Genomic DNA, 23,368 nt, shown 5'->3' on the forward strand with positions numbered 1-23,368 from the left:
GAACAATTCCCAGCCCTAGCCCCCCCCTCAAGGAGCGGATCCCAGACGCGCTCCCCGCGGTCTGGAACCGTCTTTTGGGGTGGGCGGAGGGGGTTCAGGAGGAGGGCAGAATCCTCCCCTCTAAATTGTCCAAAAGGTCTTTCGTTCCCCCCCACCTGGGCTTTTGTGGGTGAAAAAAAAATTTCTGACTTGGGCGTGGCATGAGTCCTGGGGGGCGGGGCATGAAAATTGGGTGACTGTGATTGACAGGATCTGATTTCTAAAAACATGTCTTGGTAATATTTAATCATGGATTTAGAGTCTTTGGTTGGATGTGGCTGACAAGAAAAAGAGTTCAGGGGAAAAAAATCCATGACGTCACCCACTGGCAGAGGCGTGACGTCGTCCTGGGGAAGCCGGGCTGGCTGCAGCTCGTTTCCGCCCGGAGGAGGAGGAGCTTGCGGGAACGATGCGTCCTTTCCAATGCTTGTGGAAGCCCTCCCTGACGTCCTTCGTTGGGAGCGGCGCTTCCGGGACTGCGGTGACGCAGCGCCATCCTCGGACCAAAGGGAGCTGATCGGCACCAGTTTGCCGGTCGGACCCCACATGAGATCCCTGCGCTCCATGGGGGAATGGCGGAGTGTCTCGGCTTCCATGGCGCGCAGGACCTCCCACGTTACCTCGTCAAAATTGTCCCATTTTTTTGCGGGAGAGCTCTCGTGCTGGCGACATCTGTCATTACTCGGTCTTTGGCGTGGTTTGCTCTCCCGTGGTGCAAAAGAAATGGAACGGACGTGGCGTGCAGGTAAAGACATATTTAATTATTACTATAAACTCAAACAAAAGGTACAAACAAAAGGCGCTCACAGCGGAGGTAAAAAACTTGACTAGAAAAACAAAGGGCGCGCACAATGGCGGAGAACTATGAACATTAAACAAACAAAAAACTTACGTGACAAGAGATGAAACAAGAACTAACGTGACAAGGAACTGTGGACATGGCATGAATGGGTGATGTCGCCAGGACGAACAACAGAAACAGAAAAGCCTATATAGTGACATGATAAGTGAAAACAGGTGCGTGACTAACTGTGAACAGGTGCATGACATGACTGTGAAAACGTGAGACAGGTGTGTGTGAGTCCAAACGTGGAACAGGTGAAACTAATGGTTGCTATGGTGACAAACAAAACCAGGAAGTGAAACCAGGAACTAAGGAAGTGTCCAAAAAACAAAACAGCACATGGCCAAACAAAAACATGAACACAGACATGACAGCAGTCAAGATCGAAGAACTCGGACATGGACTCTAACCAGGAGGACTTTGATTTGGATACACAGACGCGATACCGTGAGTACGTAGCTGCGCTTCCAAACATTTGATCGCTTGCTATAACTAGCTCGAGCTAGTAGCTAGGAGCTAGCATAACAAACACCTAGGTGTTTGTTATGCGGGATTAATTTGTGGCATATTAAATATAAGCCTGGTTGTGTTGTGGCTAATAGAGTATATATATGTCTTGTGTTTATTTACTGTTGTAGTCATTCCCAGCTGAATATCAGGTCCCACCCGCGCACTTCCAAACATTTGATTGCTTGCCCGTACGTGCGTGTCATGTACGTAACTTTGGTTAAATATATAAGCTTTATGAACCTTGGGTTAGGTGAACGGTTTTTTGGGCTGAGTGAGTGTGTGTGTTGTGCAGGTGTTTGAATTGTATTGGCGGGTTATATATACGGGATCCCGTCCATATAACCCGCTCAAGCTATAACTAGCTCAAGCTAGTAGCTAGGAGCTAGGAACTAGCATAACAAACACCTAGGTGTTTTTATGCGGGATTCATTTGTGGCATATTAAATATAAGCCTGGTTGTGTTGTGGCTAATAGAGTATATATATGTCTTGTGTTTATTTACTGTTGTAGTCATTCCCAGCTGAATATCAGGTCACCCCCGGCTCTCACAGCATCTTCCCTATCTGAATAGCTTCCACTCCCCACTAGTCCTTCACTTGCATTTTTCTCATCCACAAATCTTGCATCCTCGCTCAAATTATTGGGGAAATCGTCGCTTTCTCGGTCCGAATCTCTCTCACTTCTGGCGGCCATCATTGTAAACAATAGGGAACTTTGCAGATATGTTCAATTGACTATGTCACGCTACTTCCGGTAGGGGCAAACCTTTTTTTTATCAGATACCAAAAGTTGCGATCTTTATCGTTGTTGTTTTATACTAAATCCTTTCAGCAAAAATATGGCAATATCGCGAAATGATCAAGTATGACACATAGAATAGATCTGCTATCCCAGTTTGAATTAAAAAAAAAATCATTTCAGTAGGCCTTTAAGACCGCCCATCTAATGTCAAATCGTGCAAGTGAAATTACTATATTTTGCAACAATTTGCTACAATTTGGGTTTTATCTTTAAAGGCCTACTGAAAGGAAATGTTTTTATTTAAACGGGAATAGCAGATCCATTCTATGTGTCATACTTGATCATTTTGCGATATTGCCATATTTTTGCTGAAAGAATTTAGTATAGAACAACGTTGATAAAGTTCGCAACTTTTGGTCTCTGATAGAAAAAAACCTTGCCCCTACCGGAAGTAGCGTGACGTTGTCAGTTGTTCACTCCCTCATATTTTTCTATTGTTTTCAACGCAGCTAGAGCGATTCGGACCATCACCCCATTAATTTGAGCGAGGATGAAAGATTTGTGGACGAGGAACGTTAGAGTGACTGACTAGAATGCAGTGAAATACATATTTTTTTTCGCTCTGACTGTAACTTAGGTACAAGCTGGCTCATTGGATTCCACACTCTCTCCTTTTTCTATTGTGGATCACGGATTTGTATTTTAAACCACCTCGGATACTAAATCCTCTTGAAAATGAGAGTCGAGAACGCGAAATGGACATTCAGTGCCTTTTATCTCCACGACAATACATCGGCGAAACGCTTTAGCTACGAGCTAACGTGATAGCATCGTGCTTTAAAGGCCTACTGAAATGATTTTCTTTTATTTAAATGGGAATAGCAGATCCATTCTATGTGTCATACTTGATCATTTCGCGATATTGCCATATTTTTGCTGAAAGGATTTAGTAGAGAAAATCGACGATAAAGTTCGCAACTTTTGCTCGCTGATAAAAAAAGCCTTGCCTGTACTGGAAGTAGCGTGATGTCACAGGAGCTAGTATTCCTAAAAATTCCCCATTGTTTACAATGGAGCGAGAGAGATTCGGACCGAGAAAGTGACGATTACCCCATTAATTTGAGCGAGGATGAAAGATTCGTAGATGAGGAACGTTACAGTGAAGGACTTGAGAGGCAGTGATGGACGTATCTTTTTTCGCTCTGACTGTAACTTAGGTACAAGCTGGCTCATTGGATTCCACACTCTCCTTTTTCTATTGTAGATCACAGATTTGTATTTTAAACCACCTCAGATACTATATCCTCTTGAAAATGAGAGTCGAGCACGCGAAATGGACATTTAAAGTGACTTTTATCTCCAAGACAATACATCGGTGACACACGTAGCTACTGAGCTAACGTGCTAGCATCGTTCTCAAATGAAGATAGAAACAAAATAAATAAACCCCTGACTGGAAGGATAGACAGAAGAGCTTGAATACTATTAAACCATGTACATGTAATTACACGGTTAAAAATTCTCAGCCTGGTAAGGCTTAACAATGCTGTTGCTAACGACACTAAGGCTAATTTAGCAACTTTGCAACCGGAACTCACAGAACTATGTACTCTCTCCTTTTTCTATTGTGTATCACGGATTTGTATTTTAAACCACCTCGGATACTATATCCTCTTGAAAATGAGAGTCGAGCACGCGAAATGGACATTTAAAATGACTTTTATCTCCAAGACAATACATCGGTGACACACTTAGCTACTGAGCTAACGCGCTAGCATCGTTCTCAAATGAAGATAGAAACAAAATAAATAAACCCCTGACTGGAAGGATAGACAGAAGAGCAAAAATACTATTAAACCATGTACATGTAACTACACGGTTAAAAATTCTCAGCCTGGTAAGGCTTAACAATGCTGTTGCTAACGACGCTAAGGCTAATTTAGCAACTTAGCAGCCGGAACTCACAGAACTATGATAAAACATTAGCGCTCCACCTACGCCAGCTAGCCCTCATCTTCCCATCAACAGCCGTGCTCACCTGCGTTCCAGCGATCAACGGCGTGACGAAGGACTTCATCCGTGGGTTTGGCGGCAAGCATCAGCTAGGCGTCTTCTATCTGGGTAAGTGTTCCTTGTTCTGTTGCTGTAAGTATTATACTTAGCCGCTAAGACACCAATCGATCCCACCTACAACGTTCTTCTTTGCAGCCTCCATTGTTCATTAAACAAATTGCAAAAGATTCACCAACACAGATGTCCAGAATACTGTGGAATTTTGTCGAAGAAAACAGAGCTTTTTGTATTGTGTCCAATAGGGCCCAAACACTTCCGTGCATTTTATGACGTCACGCGCATGAATCATATCCAAAGGAGATTTTCAACCGGAAGTGTGGCGGGAATTTTAAAATTGCACTTTATAAGTTAACCCGGCCGTATTGGCATGTGTTTCAATGTGAAGATGTCATCATTGATATATAAACTATCAGACTGCGTGGTCGGTAGTAGTGGGTTTCAGTAGGCCTTTAACTGCATATAGAAACAAAAAAAATAAACCCCTGACTGGAAGGATAGATAGAAAATCAACAATACTATTAAACCGTGGACATGTAAATACACGGTTAATGCTTTCCAGGCTGGCGAAGGTTAACAATGCTGTGCTAACGACGCCATTGAAGCTAACTTAGCAACTTAGCAACCGGACCGCACAGAGCTATGCTAAAAACATTAGCTCTCCACCTACGCCAGCCAGCAACTCATCTGCTCATCAACACCCATGCTCACCTGCGTTCCAGCGATCGGCGGAAGGACGAAGGACTTCACCCGATGCGTTTGGCGGCCCGGAGACGTAGGAAGTCAAGGTGAGGTCACCGGCTAGCGCGTCTGCTCTCCAACAAAGTCCTCCTGGTTGTGTTGCTGTAGTCCGCTGCTAATACACCGATCCCACCTACAACTGTCTTCTTTGCAGCCTTCATTGTTCATTAAACAAATTGCAAAAGATGTCCAGAATACTGTGGAATTATGAAATGAAAACAGAGCTTTTTGTATAGGATTATACGGGGTACCATAACTTCCGTTAAACTGACTTCGTCACGCGCATACGTCATCATACTGCGACGTTTCAGCCGGATATTTCCCGGGAAATTTTAAATGTCACTTTATAAGTTAACCCGGCCGTATTGGCATGTGTTGCAATGTTAAGAGTTCATCATTGATATATAAACTATCAGACTGCGTGGTCTGTAGTAGTGGGTTTCAGTAGGCCTTTAACAAAAGTGTGTTTTACCTGCTACATGGCTTATCTGAGTACATTTGACCATAGTTTTTTTTTTAGTATTTACTAATAATTGTATTTTTCTTAAAGCACATACCAGGCAACCATTAATCATGAAGCATTTATTACAATGTAAATAAAGCATGTTTATTATATTCAAACTAATCTTTGTATATTGCAGAATATGTGTAATATGGAAAATTGTAAATTGTTTTTCGAGTGCAACATGAAAAACACCATGTGTTTAATGCCCTTTAATTTATATTTGAACATTCTAAAATTGTTATTTGAGTGCGATAGGAAACATTTATTGTATTGCAAGATTTTCTGTTAAAATAAAGCCAAAATTGACACTTTTTCATAGTTCCCTTTATTTGGAAAAGTATCGATATTAGGGGTGTGGGAAAACATCAATTCGAATTCGAATCGCGATTCTCACGTTGTGCGATTCAGAATCGATTTTTTTTAAAATTATTAATTAATTTTTATTTGTATTATTTTTTATTTTTTTTAAATTGATCAATCCAACAAAACAATACACAGCAATACCATAACAATGCAATCCAATTCCAAAACCAAACCCGACCCAGCAACGCTCAGAACTGCAATAAACAGAGCAATTGAGAGGAGACACAAACACGACACAGAACAAACCAAAAGTAGTCAAACAAAAATGTATATTATCAACAACAGTATCAATATTAGTTACAATTTCAACATAGCAGCAATTAAAAGTCCCTCATTGACATTATCATTAGACATTTATGAAAAAATACAAAAAAGAACAATAGTGTCACAGTGGCTTACACATGCATCGCATCTCATAAGCTTGACAACACACTGTGTCCAATATTTTCACAAAGATAAAATAAGTCATATTTTTGGTTCATTTAATAGTTAAAACAAATGTACATTATTGCAATCAGTTAATAAAACATTGTCATTTACAATTATAAAAGCTTTTTACAAAAATCTACTACTCTGCTTGCATGTCAGCAGACTGGGGTAGATCCTGCTGAAATCGTATGTATTGAATGAATAGAGAATCCTTTTGAATCGGGAAAACATCGTTTTTGAATCGAGAATCGTGTTGAATTGAAAAAAAAATCGATTTTGAATCGAATCGTGACACCAAGAATCGATATTGAATCGAATTGTGGGACATCCAAAGATTCACAGCCCTAATCGATATACATTTTGGTACTGGTAGCAAATTATTGGTATCAGGACAACCCTAATATTAACACACACAAAGAAATAGCCTGGCCCCCGGCCAAATCCTTAATCCCAATGTGGTTCCCTGGTCTATCAAGTCCCTCTTCTGCCTACACCTACCAGTATATCCAAGTCATATCGTCATTTAAACAAATGTTTCTTCTGCTTTTCCGCACTGGTTTCACAATTCACTGTTTCGTAGCAAAAGTTTATTGTTTCAATTAGTGAGGGAAAAAAGCTTTTATTGTCCACTTTCACTGTTGTTCATCCCTTCTGCTGTTCTCTCTCATCCTCCCTGCACATTGACCAACCAGGTCACTTGCCAATTTGCTAGTGCCGTTGTCTTGGTCAGGCAACAATATTAATTTAGTCTAATTAGGACCTGCAGCTAATGAGTATTCCAGATAATGACTTAATTTATTATCTATTAAACAAGAGTGACACCTTACAGGATGAAAAAGGCAACACTCGGACAGCCATATATTAGATTTTACAGCAACATTGGAGACAACATTGCATTTAGGCACATAAATGCACACTAACCATTGTCACTGACACAACTGCATTGCAAACCTAAGTGGTTAGATCAGGAGTGTCAAACTCATTTTAGCTTAGGGGCCACATGGAGGAAAATCTGTGCACACGCTGGCCGGACTATTAAAATCATTGCATTAAAACAAAAAAAAAGAGACAACTTTAGATTGTTTTCTTTGTCTTACTTTCACCAAAAATAGAACAAACACATTTTAAAAATATTACAATAAAAATATAGAAAAAAATACCGGCAGTGGTAAAGTTTAGATCCATGAAGTAAAGGAGACAGTGAATGAATGTTTTTAACTCAATAAATGTACATCTTTATGAAAATGTGTTTTCTTTTGCATGATTTTTTTTATTTTTATGAATTAACATTTATAACAACCTTTTACCAAAACACAATACAGAATGTGAGATATAACAGGATAATGCATACATTTAGCATTTGTTTTCAAAACGGTTACAAAAAAGTTGGACCCCAAAAATTTACAGTGGGAGCCCATTTTTATGACTTGATGGGGTCCCTGATGGAGTATTGGTGCGTGCAAAACAGCAGCAGGTGGCTGTGGTCTGTGGGTCGGTTCTAATACTAATCAAATACCGTCCCGGGGGCCAGAGATAATTGACTTTGACACCCCTGGGTTAGACTTAGCATGTCTGGTTTGTGCATTGCCGGGGTTTTTCTGTGTATGTTAGCAACATAAGTCAAAAATGTATGGGGGGATTTTGATTACATTTTAATATAATGTCCAAAATGGGATAAGGAACAAGTACTAGTGATTAGATTTACGGGGTGATCAGAATTTTTTTATATGATTGTTTATTATCGGGAGGTTGTACCAACTAATTATCTTTAGATTAAAGATTAAAGTACCAATGATTGTCACACACACACTAGATGTGGTGAAATTTGTCCTCTGCATTTGACCCATCCCCTTGGGGAGCAGTGGGGAGCAGCGGTGCCGCGCCCGGGAATCATTTTGGTGATTTAACCCCCAACTCCAACCCTTGATGCTGAGTGCCAAGCAGGGAGGTAATGGGTCCCATTTTTATAGTCTTTGGTATGACTCGGCTGGGATTTGAACGCCAACCTACCGATCTCAGGGCGGACACTCTAACCACTAGGCCATTGTGATCTAGTTATAATAATAGGGATGGGAATATAAACCCGTTCTTGTTGAGAACTGGCTCCCAGTGTTTAAATTCCTGGGAATGATTTGCCAGTTTTGCTAACAATTCCCTTACCGATTCCTGTGGGTGCGCGTGACGTCACCAAGCACAAAGCAAATGTTGAAGGGTTATTCACGAGAAAGGATTAAAACAAAGCAACTTGCAATACTTTCAAAGTGGATATTTCATCACAGAGAGAAAATAATACGAGAAACATTAGCACGCACATAATGTGATACCTTTAAATGAATGACACATTATTACATCCCTCCAAGCCGAAAGTGAATCTCCACTAGCAGCAATGGCAGCAACGTCACACCTTGTCTGCTGTTAATACTGCAGGTATCATAACTAACTAACTAACTAACTAACTAACACTTTCTATCATGCTAGCACCTCATTGTTTGTTCAATAAAAAAATACATAATCCATTTCTGTACCGTTTATACTACATCAGGGGTGCCTATTACGTCGATCGCAAGCTACTGGTCGATCGCGATTTTATTAGTGATCATCAATCTTCACTATGACGTCACCTTCGTCACTTGATTAACATTCGCGGCACCCGAGGGTCTTGTGAGATGATGCTGGCTGCAGCGAGCTCTGTATTAAAAAAAAAAACACTGACAAGAAGGCGAGAAACACTTTTTATTTCAACAGACTCTCGCGACGCATCTGCTGTCAAAACCCTGAAGACCGACCGCACAGTTCCTGTCTTCACAACAAAAGTGCTGCTCCATCCTGCTTGCGCTAACAAAATAAGAGTCTCAGAAAGCTAACGCGCACAAGCTAGCAAGCTACGGAGTTTGCCGTCAATGTATTTCTTGTAAAGTGTATGAAAATGAATATGAAAGCTGGACAAATAAGATGCCACTTTCATGTGGTAAATGACAGAAAGGACAATGTTTTTTCTTCTCCACAATGTAAATTCGAAAATGTGGAAGTTAGCAGCACTACTGTGAATCCTGTCTTATTCCAATCAATGTAAGTCATCAGAATCATGTAATACACCAACTAATATTCTAGTCTTAATGAAAGAAAGGAATGTACTGTATATGTTATGGTTATGGTTTGAGTTTTTTTCAAACATGATTAAATTACAAAATTATACATGTATTAAACATGCTTGTATTTTTATTAATCTTCTTTAACATGTTAACAAAAAAACGTCAGTTTCATAAATAAATGAAGTGAAGTGAAATGAAGTGAATTATATTTATATAGTGCTTTTCTCTAGTGACTCAAAGCGCTTTTACATAGTGAAACCCAATATCTAAGTAACATTTAAACCAGTGTGGGTGGCACTGGGTGGGTAAAAAGTCTTGCCCAAGGACACAACGGAAGTGACTAGAATGGCGGAAGCGGGGATCGAATCTGGAACCCTCAAGTTGCTGGCACGGTATATATATATATATATATATATATATATATATATATATATATATATATATATATATATATATATATATATATATATATATATATATATATATATATATATATATATATACATATATATATATATATATATATATATATATATATATATATATATATATATATATATATATATATATATACACTACCGTTCAAAATTTTGGGGTCACATTGAAATGTCCTTATTTTCAATGAAGATAACTTTAAACTAGTCTTAACTTTAAAGAAATACACTCTATACATTGCTATTGTGGTAAATGACTATTCTAGCTGCAAATGTCTGGTTTTTGGTGCAATATCTACATAGGTGTATAGAGGCCCATTTCCAGCAACTATCACTCCAGTGTTCTAATGGTACAATGTGTTTGCTCATTGGCTCAGAAGGCTAATTGATGATTAGAAAACCCTTGTGCAATCATGTTCACACATCTGAAAACAGTTTAACTCGTTACAAAAGCTACAAAACTGACCTTCCTTTGAGCAGATTGAGTTTCTGGAGCATCACATTTGTGGGGTCAATTAAACGCTCAAAATGGCCAGAAAAAGAGAACTTTCATTTGAAACTCGACAGTCTATTCTTGTTCTTAGAAATGAAGGCTATTCCACAAAATTGTTTGGGTGACCCCAAACTTTTGAACGGTAGTGTATATATATATATATATATATATATATATATATATATATATATATATATATATATATATATATATATGAAGATGAAGTAGATCACCTCGACTTGGTCATTTGAAAAGTAGCTCGCCTGCTGAAAAAGTGTGGGCACCCCTGTACTACATCCTCAAAGTATGGCTAAGTTAACACAAATATGTCATAACTTTTAAACTTGATTTAGACACTCTCGGTCCTCCTTTCTTCTTCTACAGTGTTTTCACCATCCAGTAAAACTGCCTCTGAGTAAACTTGTTATAAGCTCCGCCCACAGGCGCCCGCCCCTCAAGCTAAAACACCGCCATTATTTTGATTTTGATACTGTAAAAAAAAAAAGAACCGAAACCGGAAAAAAAAGAAACAAAATCGTAAAAGAGAGAAGCGATCATAAAAACCTTTAAAACACACAAAATAAATAAAAGTGTGCAAAAATGTGAATATTGGCATCGAAAACATTCATCAAAAATATTGTCTTTTTTTAAATGTTTGCATTTATTTGTTGCCAAAACTTGTTTTGGTGTCGATAAAACTTTTTCAACCATGTCAATTATAGTTTTGGATACCAAATCTTACAGGCAGTGTTCTTTGAATTTTACTCGGTATCGTAAAGAAAATCCGTGGTATCGCACATCACTATCCCTTACTTACTTATCCCTCCGTGAGACGATCGCAATGGGCTCCAAAACAGTGCGGAGAGGTTGCCTTTTAATGGCCACATCCACCTGCGAGAACAACGGAAGAAACTTCCCACCAACGCAGACAAAGTGGTCGTTATAGAAACCTTACAGTCAAACCCGACCTGCAAAGTTTCGCAGACGAAACAGCTGGCAGTAGATGGCGTGGCCGAGGACACGCTGCGGACAACGACAGTCGAGGCGAAACCGCCCGATTCATCACCACAAGCGTCTGTGGGCTCTTGTGCGCTTCTACCCTGCATCCCACCGCGCACAAAGACCGATAGCTTAATGAGCAGAAACCTCTCGCTGTTGCTGACGAAGTGACCGCCTCCAGGGCGCACATTACAGGCTGACTCAGCATACCGGGCGGCAAACGATTTCCTGGGCATCGCCGAGGAGCCGACCCCTGCTATAGACTGTTATATTTCCAGTTCAAGGCACGGACCACTAAGTTCATTTTCAGCCCACAGTGCCTGTAGCGAACACGTCCAAAAGATAACGCCATGGCACAAACAATGACACACCTTTTCAGTGTCTCTGGCGGTGACAATACCTTATGGCCTTTAGCAAATAAAAATCTATAAATTAGCTGCAACATATTTTAAGCCGCAGGGTCCAAAGCGTTTGAAAAAAGTGGCGGCTATTGGTCCGGTAATTATGGTATATATATAAAAGAATAGATAGCCCGGCCCCCTGGCCAAATTCTTTTAACGCATTCTGGTGCCCGAGGCAAAAAGTTTGGTTACCCTTGGTGTAGTTTGTTACAGGCAATGTGTTGTCGTACGATAACCAAGGCAGCATACAAAAACCAAGGCAAACTTTTGGCAAAAAATGTTGCCAAATTATACGAAAAGTGTAGAAAAACCAAGGCACCACGGTATTATATGCATAAAGGGGAAGGAAAAAGCATCAGGACCCTTTTGTTTCACTGTGACTGTTTGTGTGTGGCCTCATATTGAGGGTGACATGTTCCATTACCTGACCATGATTTAAGCACACTCTGAGGTAATAGCCAGCTCAAGTGAGGTCACCCAAAGGCCAATATACAAGAGTCTGAATGTTTGTGGTGTGAAAAACAAAAGGTAAACGACATAATAAAAACAAAACTGTATTAAGGAACGAACAGCAAGGCTGAATGTTGAGAGACATACTTGCCAACCTTGAGACCTCCAAATTCAGGAGATTGGGGAGGGGTTGAGGTGGGCAGGGTCGGGGTGGGCGGGGTTAAGGGGGAGGAGTATATTTATAGCTAGAATTCACTGAAATTTAAGTATTTCTTATATATATATATATATATATATATATATATATATATATATATATATATATATATATATATATATATATATACATATATATATATATATATATATATATATATATATATATATATATATATATATATATATATATGTGTGTGTGTATATACGTATATATATATATATATATATATATATATATATATGTGTGTGTGTATATACGTATATATATATATATATATATATATATATATATATATATATATATATATATATATATATATATGTGTGTGTGTATATACGTATATATATATATATATATATATATATATATATATATATATATATATATACATATATATATATATATATATATATATATGTGTGTGTGTATATACGTATATATATATATATATATATATATATATATATATATATATATATATATATATATATATATATATATATATATATATATATATATATATATATATATATATGTATATACATATTTATATATATGCATGTATACACGTGTATATATGTATGTATACACGTGTATATATATATATATATATATATATATATATATATATATATATATATATATATATATATATATATATAATAAAATAAATACTTGACTTTCAGTGAATTCTAGCTATATATTACAGTATATATATATATATATATATATATATATATATATATATATATATATATATATATATATATATATATATATATATATATATATATATATATATATATGTATATGTATTTTATTATATATATATATACATATAAATTAAATAAATAGTTGAATTTCAGTGTTCATTTATTTACACATATACACACATAACGCTCCTCCCTACTCATTGTATTTGAAAGTGCAATGCTTTGCAGCCAGTAGCACAGCCTTTGAAGGAGCAAAGGTATGGGCAGTGTAATATTCTGGGTTGGAGTCAATAACCAGGCGAGGTGATGAAGTTACGTCTCTTTACTTCATACTTCAGAACCGACTCCCACACTTGCCGTCAGGGTGCGCAATACAACGTAAACCGTTGGCCCAAAAAGTAACCACAGAACACTATACGGTATAGTGTTCTGTGGTTACTTTTTGGTTGGCCAAGCGGACGTGACGACAGGCTGTCCTCACTCAGGTCCGCACAGACCAGGAGGGGGCGTGCCTTAAGTCCGGCTGGAAATCGGGAGAAATTCGGGAGAATGGTTGTCCCGGGAGATTTTCGGGAGAGGCACTGAAATTCGGGAGTCTTCCAGAAAATTTGGGAGGGTTGGCAAGTATGTTGAGAGAAGAACAGAAACACTTACTGAACTAAGCAGACATCACAAAGTGTCAGCGTTGACGGACATGTTGGTTCGAGTGATGCGCTTTTGGTTGGAAGTCGCCTGACAATGACTGAGCAGACCGATTCGGCTGTCACTCTCCAACCATCACTACCACGCAGCCACCTGTCCAGTCCAATCAGAGCTGCCCGTGTTTGTCTGTCTGGCCTCAACAGGCAGAACAGAAGCTGATGAGAGGATGACAAAAACAAAAGAGAGAAAGAGAAAAATGCAAGGCTGATAGAAACGAGTTGCAATCCTTCGTGAGCCATTTGAGAGTGACCAGAGCTGCATGTGAATCTGCAGTGGCAGGTCCGTCTCTTCTCAGCAACGCGTGAGATGACTAATGTGCTTCACTGTCCGACTTTTCGCAAAGTGATCGGTTGGTCATTGCTTTGCCACTCAGTGTATTCATAATGTCACTATTTGAGTGCATAAGAAAGTCTTCAGCAGAAATGACTTCCTGTGTTTATGACTGAGCTTAATCACACCATTGGACAAGGGGTGGAAGAGTGATTCATATCAATAGAACTGAATTCACGCTGATAAACAAAAACAGTGTTTTGTTTTTTTATGCAGAGATTGGTTTTGTCTTATAATACTGGCCTAGAATAACCATAATTTATACCTGTTAAATATTTCTGCATACGTAATTGTTTACTAAAGTTACAGGCTTTGCCTTGAGCAAACCACAAAGAGACACAATACTATTTAGTTGGGTCTGATCTATGACTTGTTTTCACGTTAGGTTTTGATTTATAGTCTTTATTTAATAATATTTGTATTTGTTATATTATATTCATGTTTTGTCGGTCTCAGAAAGGGCAGAGCAAAATGTGAGGCGCAAAATAGAGCATTTGGAAAAATATGCAAAAAGCCACTTAAAGAACAAGCAATGGAGCAACAGGGTATACCAAAAGCGAAAAACAGATAACTCAGTTTACGCTAACAACAAAAAAGGCAGGCAGAGCAGCAATGAAATACATCTGGGCGAGCAGAAATGTCAAAAACACTGGACACCTGGAATGGAAAGTTGAACAAAAGAAAAGCATGACAATGTCACTGAACATCCATCCATCCATTTTCTCGTGTACCTTTCAGGGTGGCAGGGTTCTGGAGCCTATCCCATAACAATGAATTTCCTTTCTAACGTATGCACAGTTGACAAACACAATTTTGGTTCTGCAGGAATACCAGTCAATCTCTAAATTTAATATTGGATTCAATAGCTAATGCCTGGATGTTACTGTGCTCCTATTGATCTATGACTTTTTAATAGTTTTTTTGCGCAACACATAGTTTTTAGGGTTGTAACGATTTGTTTTAACAACAATTTGATTCAATTAAGAATGTGTGGTTGTCAATACGATTCAGGGACGGTATTATTATTTTTTGAACGATGCAATCCAAATGATTCTGTGAGTTGAAATTGATTCAGTACATTTTTCGCCCCAAAAAAAATTAAGCAGTGCAACTTGTAATAGATACCGGGTGCTGTATACGGCCGGGGGAGTTTCCTAAAGTCCTGTTATTCCTTCTAAGGTAATTAGATATAAATGAATAAACCAACAACTCAACAGCAATTAATGGCCGATGCATTCACATCTAATTTGAATAAAGTGCAACCAAGCGGAAACATTTTCTGCTCACATGTTTAATAGTCAAGCAATATTTTAACAGTAGATTTACATTCTACTTCTGGTTTTGTTTTTCAAAATAAAATAATACAATGTCGTCATAAACAAAGTGCAACCAAGATCTCTTCAAGTCGAATCAACAGTAGATTTAACTTCTATTTTTACTGTTGTTTTTGACATAGAAATAATACAAATACAAAATAGAGTAATTAAAAAAAAAGATGTTTAACCAAGTATTGTTAGGTTAAATGAGCAGCAGTTTGACCTGGTAGTACTCTCATTTTGATAAACAGCTACCGTAGCAGGGAAAAGTCACTACAAATGCAAGTGAAGTGAAGTGAATTATACTTACTGTATATAGCGCTTTGCAACCCAAAATCTAAGTTACATTTAAACCAGTGTGGGTGGCACTGGGAGCAGGTGGGTAAAGTATCTTGCCCAAGGACAAAACGGCAGTGACTAGGAAATGCCACAACACAACAACATGAAGTCATAATGCAACAACTACAGTATAAAACAAACCACGTCAATACAAAGACGCAACGGAAGTGGCAGCGGACAAGTTTTGGCCACTCAACGACTTCCTGAGACGCAAAGTTGAAAATGGTTTAATGAACAAAGTTGAAAAAGTGTGACCACTTTTTCGGTCAAAAATAACTTTTTTAATAATACTAATACATAAGGATGATGTTTGATAAGAAATTATCGAGTTCGAGCCCATTACCGATTCCTTATCGGTTCTCTTATCAAATCCAGATAGGTTGTTGTATATGGAAAAAAACACAATATTTGGTTTAACAAAAGCTCACTTTTACTTTATAAGAAAAAAATAAAATAAAATAAATAAATGAATATTGACTGTTACCACCCTAAAAAAAAAATATATATATATATATATATATATATATATATATATATATATATATATATATATATATATATATATATATATATATATATATATATATATATATATATATATATATATATATATATATATATATATATTGACTGTTGTTACCCAAAGTATATTACGTTTTTAAGAAAAACAAATATATACAGTAACACAAAAACAATCTGTCTCTGTGATCACTATAGGTGTATAAATAATAATATAGTGTTAAATAAAATCAGTCCCTTGGGCACAAAACTGAAAATAATACAGCTCTCCAAAAAGGGCACTTCTGCTGCTATTGGAACATACTAACTACACACACTATGACACTAAGAACACCACAGTCATCAATCAACAATTCTTCCCCCCTTACGTGAGAGCAAAGTCTGGCAATAATTGCATATTGCCTGTTCTGCCCTCACTATACGTGTTGAGGTTATACAGCTTGGCAGACAGCTAACAAACAATCCAAAGCAGATTAATCCATTTAGGCTCTTTATTGTTGTTGATCTTGCTTTGTCTTTTCCTATATTTATTTTTGTCTTGCACTGGACTGTTATTTTTTTTTTTAAACTGAAATACACACAATGACAAATGTATAAGCTATGTAATTCAATTGACATACTGAAATGCAATACACAATATGTAAATATTAGCTTCACACAAATACACAGTACTATCATCAAACAAATACTTCTGAGTGTTGAAACTATTTCGTTGGTGGAAATATACGACTGGCAGACATTTTAAGTCCTCAAAACATCCATTGAAACAGTGCACAAAAATCGTTTTTCAATAAACATCTTAGTATCAAACTTAACCACTTTCCACCTTAATATTGAGTTACATAAACAAGTTAAACAGTTTACTTACAGACTTATCTTTTCCAAGGCTTGTAAGAGCTAACACAACTTGTCTACTTCTCAATTGTCTCAACCCGGAAGTGCCCAAACTAATGATGCGTAGTATTTTCATATCGCCACAAGGTGTCAGTAAGAGTCTACAATCAAATGGGCATAACATTGCAGGTCCCACAGGGCATTTCCTGTATGTGGGAAGGGATTCGTTCCCAGGGATTCGAATAAAGAACCAACTCTTTTTCTTTACTATAGTGGCCTCGATAACGGGAACCGGTTCTCAAAAAGGGATTTGAGTCCATGGAATCGGTTATTTTCTTATCGAACAACCGGGAGAACCGATTTCGAACATCATCCCTACTAATATATTATGTTCAGGAAGTGGTTCCATCACCGTAACTTGTTCCGCCGTCACTTCCATTGCGTCCTTTGTGTTGTGGTGTTCATATTTGATGTGGCTTTGTAGCTGAAAGTTGTTATGTTGTAATTTATAACGTGGTCTAGTCTCGTTTGCATTTGTTGTTACTTTTCTCAGCCACCGTAGATATCCACCATTCTTGTTTTGACGACAGACAGGCATACAGACTCGAGTAACATTTAACGTCCTTATCATCAAAAGAGCTAAACTTCATATAAAGTCTGCCGATCTGAATCCAATGTTTTTTTTTTTCTAGTATTGGTAAAATCAATCAGTTTCCTTTTAAAACCATGTTGGATCGATACCTATCTTCCGGAAGACAAACCCCGCCGAGCACAGAGATGTAGTTAAATCAAAAAATCGATATATTGATTAATCGTTCCACCCTTAATAGTTTTTAACTACTATTTGTTATACATTCTCAAACCTAATGTTTATGTCATCAACTGCCCATTGTCCAGTTTATTCCACGTTGGGTGGATTTTAAATTTTAAAATATGTATTATGCATGCACATATAATACTTGCAAATGAGATTCAGAAGTGTAAAAAACCATGATACAACAAGTCGACAGCACAGTTACATGTTAAATAAAAAAATAGATTTTAATATAAAACAAATTAACATTTATAAACAAATGAACACGCACAAAAGTACCGAAAACTGGTGCAGTTGAGTACAGGTATCGGTTTCCAGGTACCGTATTAGTTCAAATGTGAAAAGTACCTATCCCTAATAATAATTAAAGACACAGACCCCCAGACATGAGAGGTGCACCTTATACTATACTACGGCTGTCTTCAACTAAAGGTTTTCATAGTCAAATCTGATTCGTTAGATTTTACCCATAGTTAAAAGATTTTGGACTTTGGGCAAAATCTATGGCTTTGTTTTCTTTTTGTTGTGTTTAAGAAAGGTGATAATGAGAATCCCCACAAATACAACTATCTCATTTGCGACTTTTTTCTCCTCAAACAAAAAGTTAAGCCTTTTTCTTTTCACTCAGATAAACAAACACGGTATAGATTGGATGGTTTAGTGAGGTACTTGGATCACTCCCATTGGAGTCGGCTCTGGCGAAGCGTTGAGGAGACGATCAAAGTTTACTATCTAGAGCAGTGGTGCCCAAACTTTTTGCCCCTAAGGGCCAAAGTGAAAATATGCCAATGGATTGCAGGCCAAACACAGCACTTTTAAGCAAACAGCAGCACCATGAGTGAAGAGTTTATATAACATTGTGGAGTTCGTCATGTATGATAGTCAGCAACGAGCTAGCCTTGTGGACATGTCATCAATGATTGTGTGAGCTGGAAAGAGCTCCGTATAAATATGTATTCGATTTGGGAAGCCACCCTTTATGGCCAAAAAGACTCAATGGGTCACAGGTTAATCTGCGGAAGGATCATTACTGTTACCAGAAGGGAGCAGTGAGGCGGAGCTCCAGCTCGAGAAAACTGGTCAAAGCTATACCTCTGGTACTCAACTCACTGGGTTCATTGTCCATAGGGATCAATGTCTGGCAATTCAACCGCTAGGTTGATCGTCGAATCAGACTTCTCCGAATTTAATCGACAAATAGTAGACTATTCTAAGACACCCCTACCTTATACAGTCAAGCCTAGATTTGTATAATAACATGCATTTTTTTTATTTAACAAATTTGTATTAATACATCATCTAGACACTTGAGTGTAGACATTTAGCTGCAATTTAAGATGTTTCACAACAATATAATCATTACCCCTCTGAATCACTTTGAGTTCACAGAAAGTGCATGTTTATATCAAAATGAATTTCCTCTCTAAAAACGCTTTCAAATCAGTGACAGAGTTGGCCATTGAAGAATATTTAATTGGGTAAAAAAATGATCAGAAAATCCCTTGGTTCTAAAGTTTATGACTAATAAAACATGATATACAAAGAAGTAGAAATTAATGCCATTGCAATGCAAGTGCACACAGTACATTTTGAACATTTTCTAAAATGTGAATTTCATTTGTATAGTACTTTTTTCTCTAGAGACTCCAAGCACTTTACATTGTGAAACCCGTGATCCACATTTAAGCGACATTTAAACCAGTGAGGGTGACACTGGGAGCTAGGGTAAAGTGTCATGCCCAAGACACAGTGGCGGAAGCTGGAATCGAGCCTAGAACCCTCAAGTTGCTGGCACGGCCGTTCTACCAACTGAGCCACGCCATCCCTAAAACCATATTTGTCATGGTCTAATATGGGAGCAGCAATTAACAGGTTTGTCTTAACTTTTACGTTCTACAAAAGTATGTTTAGACCATGTTTAGTCCAGGCGTGTGTATTTCTCTCAGGGATGTGTGTTAGAAAGGTTGAGGGTAGTGTCTTCCCATCCGTGACAGATTTAGTCATAAATCTGGTGGATTAATACACGGACTCCCAAGGACTCTTGTGGTTGGTCTTGTGAAACACAGGAGTCACTTAAAGCCAGACTCGTGGCACTATTCGTCTTCAAAGCTCCATATCATCACGGTTATTGATGTCATACACACACGGCCGAGAAGGACGAGGTGATACAGGCAAATGACCAAAAGATGGGGGGAAAACAAGGTAAATATGTTGTTTTCAGGGAGCTAAAACAAAAGGTAAATATGTTCAAATATCAGAAATAAAACAATTTTGAATGACTTTTCCTGATAACTAAATTGTTTTCCACCTCCGCAATTTCTTTATTGGTTTGTTTGCTCTTTTTTTATCTCTATAAAATATTGCAAATGCTTGATGGCCTTGTTTTCTTCCTTTTCTTTCTAATTGACCTCCCCAAGGAAAACACTTTCTATAACCATCCTAATCCAACAGAGCACATTTAAATGTATCATTTGAGGTAGATCTGCTTGGTTTACATCCACATCAAGATTGCTTCCCCGAAGGAATCTAACATCTCCAAACATTAACGTGGCACGGGCAGGGGAAAATCATAATTACGTCATTTTGATTTATTGCAAGTAAAGCCACAAAGGCATACATTATTTTATTTTTGACGGTAGGTTATGGTACTAATATATGCAGGTACCCCCAAGAGAGCTCTTAAAAGGAAGAGCGACAATAATCACTTGAATCCCATGTTAGAATCTTACTTGTAAATTACCTTCCAAGTTTTTAGAAGCATAGATAATCTAAAGAGTTCAGACACCAAAACATATACAGTTGTGGTCAAAAGTTTACTTACACTTGTGAAGGACATAATGTCATGGCTGTCTTGGTTTTCCAATAATTTCCACAACTCTTATTTTAGAGTGATTGGAGCACATACTTTTTGGTCACAAAAACATTCATGAAGTTTGGTTATTTTATGAATTTATTATGGGTCTACTGAAAATGTGACCAAATATGCTGGGTCAAAAGTATACATACAGCAATGTTAATATTTGGTCACATTTTCAGTAGACCCATAATAAATTCATAAAGGAACCCAACTTCATGAATGTTTTTTGTGACTAACAAGTATGTGCTCCAATCACTCTATCAAAAACAAATAAGAGTTGTAGAAATGATTGGAAACTCAAGACAGCCATGACAAGTGTATGTAAACTTTTGACCACGACTGTATCTCCATTTTCAGTAAATCTATGTGTTTTTGTTGAGCTTTTCATAAAACAGCCATCCTGTTTATGTGGGTTGCAATTTAGAAAATGCACATTTATTACAAACATTTAGTTTTTATAATGTTGTACAAATGTTGCTGCAAAAACAGAAAACTCTTAACAAAGTTTATTTGCAAACGCAGAATAATTATACATCGTGCCATCATTGTAATTATTTATTTTAATCCAAACAAACACCTCCTGGACAGGGGGGTACGGGGTTTACATTGACCGCTGTAGAGAGTAGTGGCTACACACGTATCCTGTAAATTATGTACATAGGCAACAGACCGCCTTTTTCCGACCGCACTGTGAACCTTTCTTGCTCTCACAGACCGCTCAAATTAATCAGGCCAGCATCTCTCCTTGCACCCAGTAGGCGATCGCACCACACACTCACTGAATTCATAAAAGTTACTCATTACTGATGCTTTAATTTAGTTGTAAATTGTAATCACGGCAAAACAGGCACAAAGTAAGCAAACATGAGCGCTGATATTGGATGACGTCATCAAATTTTGATGCACTGATGGACTTGTCTGTTTGTGCCGCAAATACAGCGGGGCGCTTGTCGGTTTCTGAAGTAAAACGGAATATTCAACAAGGAAATGCAGAATATAAGTCGCTTTTGTGGAAAATGTGTCTTTACATCCTGGTGGATGTAACGATTTAATGGTACTTACAAATTAGCGTTACCGTTTTTTGAGTGAAAATATTACAGTAAGTGTTTGTTTTATTATGTTTTAAAATGAGTAGTTTAAAGGACAAGCAGTAGAAAATGGATGCATGGATAATTTGTATGTTTAGCATTTAGCAATGCTGTGGATGCTAGTGTTTCAATAAAGCTCCATCCGTCAGGTAGCAGTCGGCTTCTAAAACTTATTGCTCATCCTTTTTGTGTTCAGGATCAAAAATATAAGGGTCTGGATCCTACATTTTCCAAAAGTAATTGTTGTTGATGTGGAAGGACATTGTGGCTCCTAGCGCGACGTCACTCGATCATGTGACTGGCATCTTTATTATCTCTCAAAAGGGCTTGCAAATCTCTGTGAGATTGATACTATTTTGATCATATCTATTCATCCTCAAACTTTGGAAGTCTTTTGGTGTCATAAATCAGATACATATGATAATAGCTTCTATATGGAGGCAACTTTTTTTTCCATTTTACTTTAAAGGCTACACTAAGGAACATAACAAAACTACAAATACATAATTCAATTTGTCTAAAAAGGAGTAGGAAAAAGCAAAGCTAATTTAATCTCACCCATTTTCCATATATCAGCAATTACTGACAGATTGTTCATTATTAGAGTTTGGGATGCATGACGTCATCGTCTGTTTTACATAATTGTCTGTGCATGTAATGGACGCTGCAGGAGAGAGAAATAACGTTTTGGGAGAAACAAAAAGTCAGTAAAAATCATTAGAGCAAAACATATATTAAAAATAAATTATGTCGCTTCTTTTTGTTACAAACAAAAGTGATACACCTGAGAGTCGTTCGATCGGGGTGTCCAAATATTTTCCACCGAGGGGCGCATACTGAAAAATACAGAGTGCTAGGGCCCACTTTGATACATTTTGTACTTCAAAGATGCCAAAACCAATTAAATTTCAATTGCTTTTTGGAAACATGTCAAAACTTTACAAGGACACATTTTGCGCAAGTGATGAACCGTCGAAAAGAAGTGGGAAGAAGCCATTTCAATTCACCATAATATGCTAAGCTATTTGAAAAAAATAACAGTGTATTATTATCGTTTGTTATCGGTGAAATAGTTGTTTTAGTTGTTCTAATATAATGTGGGGAGGTGTTTAGGCCACGGGGAAGACTCAGGACACGTTGGGAAGACTATGTCTCCCAGCTGGCCTGGGAACGCAGGCCAGCTGGGAGACATAGTCTTCCCTCCGGAAGGAGCTGGACGAAGTGGCTGGGGAGAGGGAAGTCTGGGCTTCTCTGCTTAGTCTGCTGCCCCCGCGACCCAACCTCGGATAAGCAGAAGAGGATGGATGGATGGACTAAATGAAACAAATATTTAATTTTAGGAACATGTCGAGGGGCGATAAAAAAAAAAAAGGCTCCTACCTGAAAATGGTCCCCGGGCCAAACTTTGGACACCCCTGTTTGAAATGGAAGAGCAGCCCACAGCAACACCAGTCCACTGCTTGTTGAGAAGAGTGATATGTGCTTTAATATCTGCTTCTCCAAAAGTTGGTTAATTCCTTATTTT

At 37.7% G+C, this 23,368-nt stretch overlaps 1 protein-coding gene across 1 annotated transcript in view; it reads left to right on the forward strand.

The window, feature by feature from the left end:
* LOC133656976 (cadherin-23-like) overlaps positions 1-23,368 on the forward strand; it is a 379,926-nt gene that overhangs the window by 25,903 nt on the left and 330,655 nt on the right. Inside the window, exon 3 of the mRNA XM_062057866.1 lies at positions 1,308-1,330. Within this exon, the coding sequence (XP_061913850.1) occupies positions 1,308-1,330 (23 nt within the window). The remainder of the gene's footprint in view (positions 1-1,307; positions 1,331-23,368) is intronic.

This window comes from Entelurus aequoreus, linkage group LG09 (genome assembly GCF_033978785.1).
Source record: "Entelurus aequoreus isolate RoL-2023_Sb linkage group LG09, RoL_Eaeq_v1.1, whole genome shotgun sequence".
Taxonomy (NCBI): domain Eukaryota; kingdom Metazoa; phylum Chordata; class Actinopteri; order Syngnathiformes; family Syngnathidae; genus Entelurus; species Entelurus aequoreus.